This window comes from Myotis brandtii, unplaced genomic scaffold (genome assembly GCF_000412655.1).
Source record: "Myotis brandtii unplaced genomic scaffold, ASM41265v1 scaffold133, whole genome shotgun sequence".
NCBI classification, from domain to species: domain Eukaryota; kingdom Metazoa; phylum Chordata; class Mammalia; order Chiroptera; family Vespertilionidae; genus Myotis; species Myotis brandtii.
Genome location: NW_005354718.1, coordinates 3,447,577 through 3,452,536, shown reverse-complemented (window position 1 = coordinate 3,452,536; position 4,960 = coordinate 3,447,577). Strand labels below are relative to the sequence as shown.

General features: G+C 44.5%; 1 protein-coding gene and 1 pseudogene across 2 annotated transcripts in view; both read right to left on the bottom strand.

The window, feature by feature from the left end:
- STARD9 (StAR-related lipid transfer (START) domain containing 9) overlaps positions 1–4,496 on the bottom strand; it is a 107,589-nt gene extending 103,093 nt beyond the window's left edge. Inside the window, exons 1-2 of the mRNA XM_005860343.2 lie at positions 4,395–4,496; positions 2,667–2,783 (exon numbers count right to left, since the gene is read on the bottom strand). Coding sequence (XP_005860405.1) covers positions 2,667–2,783; positions 4,395–4,496 — 219 coding nt within the window. The remainder of the gene's footprint in view (positions 1–2,666; positions 2,784–4,394) is intronic.
- Positions 1,885–2,363, bottom strand: LOC102248382 (annotated as a pseudogene). Its single transcript, XR_001360935.1, has one exon. The product of XR_001360935.1 is annotated as a barrier-to-autointegration factor pseudogene (transcript).
- Positions 4,497–4,960: the final 464 nt, after the last annotated feature.

The window sequence follows — 4,960 nt, the reverse complement described above, 5'->3', positions numbered from 1 at the left end:
TATATGTAGTATTTTTATTTACAAATATACACACACCTCCCAGATTATTGATGTATCAAATGTTACACAAAACAGTTCATTTTTCTTAGGTACAGAACAGCCCGCTCTAAGTGTGCTATGGCCAGGGAGGACTGAAACAGCTATCAGTATGTTCACACTTTCTACTAATAGGAAGAGCACTGCCTTCTATGCCACAAATACAGTCACAACTGTGAACTGCTGTAGACAGTCCATCCTCTTATCTGAGAGTCGGTTTCTTTCCTGGCTCTTCTTGGAGAATCTCAGTAAAACAATTACAAATAGCAGTAACCAGACACCTCAGCAATACTTGGGTGCTGGGATACAAATCAAGGGCCATTAGACAAGCCTGCACCTGCCAGTCCCCTCATCTCCAAAGGACAGAGAAGGCTCGGCAGGGGCCATGTAATGCCCACACTGCCTTTTCCTGCTGAGGATTTACAGCAAATCCAGTTTGACTGCAAAGGTAGGGTGCTCATATTATAATAGAAAGAACCCACAGAGACAACAAACCCCACAATGGTCTCGGGTCTAGTTTCCACATGTTCCCCTCAAAAGGTTTAGAACTATCCAATCATCTTCAGAAATGTACATCAACGGAAGATCAGTGCTGTCCTCTAAGTCACTCAAGCTTGATAGCACTGTTCCTTTGGCATAATTAGAAAGTTGCACAAAAGACTAAAATACTGCCCTAGCCGGTTTGTCTCAGTGGATAGACTCAGCATCAGCCGGCAAACTGAAGGGTCCCAGGTACGATTCCAGTCAAGGGCACATGTCTCATTTGTAGATCGGATTCCCAGCCCTAATCAGGGCTCCTGTGGGAAGCAACCAATCTATGTTTCTCTCTCTCTGTTTCTCTCCCCCCTCCCTTCCACACTCTCTAAATAACAATGGAAAAAATATCCTCGGGTGAGGATTAACAAAAACAAACAAAAAAGACTAAAATACTTAGAAAACACTTTGGCTTTTTATCCAAAGGTATATAGACAGATAGGCAATTGTTGTCCAGGGTTCTCCCCAAAATATTTCCCTTTCCAACGGTATTTTCTAATGACATACTCCTGGAGTGTTTTCAGATGTATAAGTATGATGATACTGATCCATGAAGGCCAAATAAATGATATTTCTAATTTTAGGGATGGATTTTCATAGAATCCCTGGAGGTTGCTGGGGTGAGGGCCATTGTCTGTAGTCATAGACTTGAATGAGGCAAGGCTTGCTGGCCATCATGGGGACTGAAGTCATGACCTTCGACAGGACAAATCAGAACAATGCTGTTGTTTCACGGAAACAGAGGGAAGTCCTGTAGATCCACCTGGTAAGACCTGCTGCCTCGGGAACTTGTGAGAGACCTAGGCAGCACTACCAGACACAGGAAGTATGACCAACAGCCTTAGCTGATCTTCTCAATCCTCATCAGATCAACAAAATTCACCTCTTACATACTAGTACATTGATGGCTGGTAGACTAGCTGTCTAGCCCCTTACACTCAACCTAGGAGCACAAGCATAAGGCACAAAGAAGATACTAGCCTCTAGGATTCCTGGGCCCTTCCATTGCATGCAACACAAGACCAAGTTTTTTGTTTGTTTGTTTGTTTTGGTTTTTTTTGGTTTTTTTTGGAAGGCCACTGACTTTATTGATTTAAAAAACTTTATATGGACAGTGACTGTTTTTCCAAAAGAGAAGCCAAATGTCATTAAACAGACCAGGGGTGAGGGTAGGGACCAGAAATCCACTCAGAAAAGCTGATTACCGACCTGAAACTGGCAGGGGAAAGAGAAGGAAGATGCATGCAAGAGTGAGAATTCCAAAAAAGTTGAAATGGTGAGGGGAGAGAACTCCCCCAGAGACCCGGAGGACATCGGTGGTGAGCAGACAGCAATCGCTTCCTTGGTAGAGGACAAGGGAGTAGTCCCCACTGAGCTGCAAACTCTGAAGACTCAAGGCTGGAGTTTGGGATTGGGGGCTCCCCAGAGAGCATCACAAGAAGGCGTCACACCACTCTCGAAGGGACCCAAAGCAGTCCCGGGACTGCTTGGCATTGGCACCACATGTGTCCTTTAGCCATTCCTGGAAGAGGTCTTCATCTTTCTTTAGCACCAGAAACTGGCCAAGGACCACATAAGCCTTGTCAAAGCCCCTTTCCTCCAGCTTCTTGCCCAGGACTTCACCGATCCCGACCAGGCTCCCCACTGGCTTTTCCCCCATGGGCTCTGCCACGAAGTCTCGGTGCTTTTGGGAGGTTGTCATCTCGATCAGGATTAATCTCCTCTGTTTTCCAGGCTGGGCCCTGCTCCGGGCCTGGCGCTCATCGGCAGTTCCAGCTCCCGTCACAAGGCCAAGTTTGAGATGAGCCCATTCACTTACCATAGGAGCAGACCACTACCTAAACTAACTTGTACCCACTGAATCATGCTGAGCCCGAAGCCTAAATAAACACTAGCCAAGTCCCATGCCCTGAGCAAGCAGTCCTTTCCTCTTTCTGCAACTGATGCCTCTGACTACCACTTTTTAGATTAAACATCATTAGTTTCTAACCAAATTACTATAAGTAAGAAATATGAAGGGTCCAGATTCCATGTTAATTTCCCAATAATTATACAGTTACGAAAAACTGATTAGAGTGAAGGAAAAATGACATTACCACATCCTGAGATGCATATTGGGGGTCCTCTGGGTTGACTGACCAGTAGCAGTAATCAAAGCCGAATGCCACAACCTTCTCCCGGGTGTCGCCAAAGCCATCTGATCGGCTGTCCACCTAAAATGAAACATAGGATCCAGTGTCTTCTCTATTATAATATCAGAATCTGGCTAGTGGGACTAGTTTCCTCTCTGCTGTAGCGAGAGAGACCTGAACTGGTCATGAAAATCTTTATATCATCTACCTAAAAAACAAAACAAGTAACCTCTGTCCTCGTCTTGTTAGGTTCAAAAAAGCCGCAGAGAATTAATTAAATATCTGTCTATCATACTATCATGTATCTGCCTACAAATGAGATATAGGACACCTTGGGAGAGAAACCTTTACATCTCCAGGCATCTTCTTATCACTATCATTTTTCCCTCTAAGTATTTCTATAGCAGACACAGAAATACATGAATACTTTAGTCCCTGGGCCTGACAGGCTCTATTAACCTAAGGCTTTCACAGTGAATTAGAAAGCATATTGGACAGACGAGCTAGGACCAATCTAACTGCCCAAGGTAAATGAAGACAGAGCCAGAGCTTGGAACTGTACCGACAACCTCAAGGTACTGTGCTGGGGAGAATGGCATTATTCACAGAAATGCCTGTATTTTCTATTTAAAATTTAGACTCTGGACAGGGAGAGACAACCCCTAGCAGTAGGATCCACAGATCACAGGAGAATGAGGCTGTCAGAATGACTAAGAGATTCTTAGGTAACTGACCTCAGGGAAGCAACCAGCCAGCAAGGTGTGCAAGAGGCAGATTCGAGTTTGATCTTGGCCAGGAATTATTAAGAACCAAAAATATGACCTCTCAGAACAAAGCAGCTGAAGTGATTAGGCAACAGAGATAGAAGTAAGAGACAGCAAAGAATAAAAGGCCTTTTGTCCCCAGGGAGCTCCTGTTGACAGTTTGACGGTTCCTGTTCTCTTTTAGCAGAGGGCTACTGACAAAAGGAAACAGATCACATCACAGGAGTAACATGTGAGTGGGCATGGCTGGGAGGCCTGGGGTCCAGATAACCCTCACTCTGTTACCCTCCACTCTCCAAGGCACAGAAAGACTCTCTTCTACTAGCCTGGTAAGAGGGGAATGGGATGGAGGAAATTAGCCTTAGAGGCGGTGAGGGGTAAAGGAGGAAGTACCCAGAGTTTGTCCAATTGTGACTCAAATATCGGTCAAATCTGTGAAAGAGAATTTGTAACAAGACTCAGACTAGAGACTGACTCTCTTCTGAGGTCGGAAGGTTCTTACTTGGTCCTCACTGTGGCTAAAATGAATCCTGCATTAGCAGATGCACACACCTCTAGACCAAATGACATGAAATGAGAGGCTTGGGACAAAGTCTAACTAGTTCTCAGGTGAGTTAAGTATACACATGGACTGTCCCCAACATGATTTAAGCTGGCCATGCCTGCCTCCACATACATTCCTTGTGTTTACTTTCAAAGAGGCTACTGACCGGTTTCCAAAACAGCTGCACCCTGTTTGATAGAACTTGGGCTGCAGCAGCAACATCCCCTGCACTTCTTTCCTACTTTTTATACTTGCTTGGTGGTTGGTCAAAGCTCTCCCACTCTCTCTCTCTCTACACATATGCACAAACACTTTCACCTCAGAAGCCCTGTAATGATACAAGCCCCTCAGTGCAGAGAAAAAGGAAAGCAATTTCAGGCTTACCTTTAAATTCCTGATTTTTGCCACTTTGCCATCAATTTCCACAATAATTCTTCCTCCTTCTTTGGTCTCCCTAGAAACGAGATCCAAACCCATAAAAAACATTGCTTTTTTTTTTCTTAATCAAGAAAAGAGAAGCTGAGCCCAGTGCTATTGGGACAAAATGTTTCCCTACTCCTGTCTCGGTAACTGCGGTGTCTGTCTCCATAAGTGGCTGAAAGCATCAGATCTCCTGAATCTGTGTTCCTGAATCTTCAGCCGGCTATAATCACTCACACCTGGATGTCATCTGCAGTCCTGACAATCTACTGCCTGCTGCTCAAGGCTCTTCACATGGGCTCAGTAAATAAGCTTTGTGCCCTTCTTTCCACCTCACTTTTGTTTACTGAGATGTTATTCTCTACTCTGACTGCAAGTAACAATTCTATTTCAACAGCATTTTCTTAATCTAATCCATGCTATCATAAATCCTTAGTTCCCAAGGAACAGAGAAGTTACTGTGAGGAGTAGTCAATGTTGTTATCCCGAGAACCCTTAAAAGCACAGTTTTGCAAAGAAGAGGATCTGCC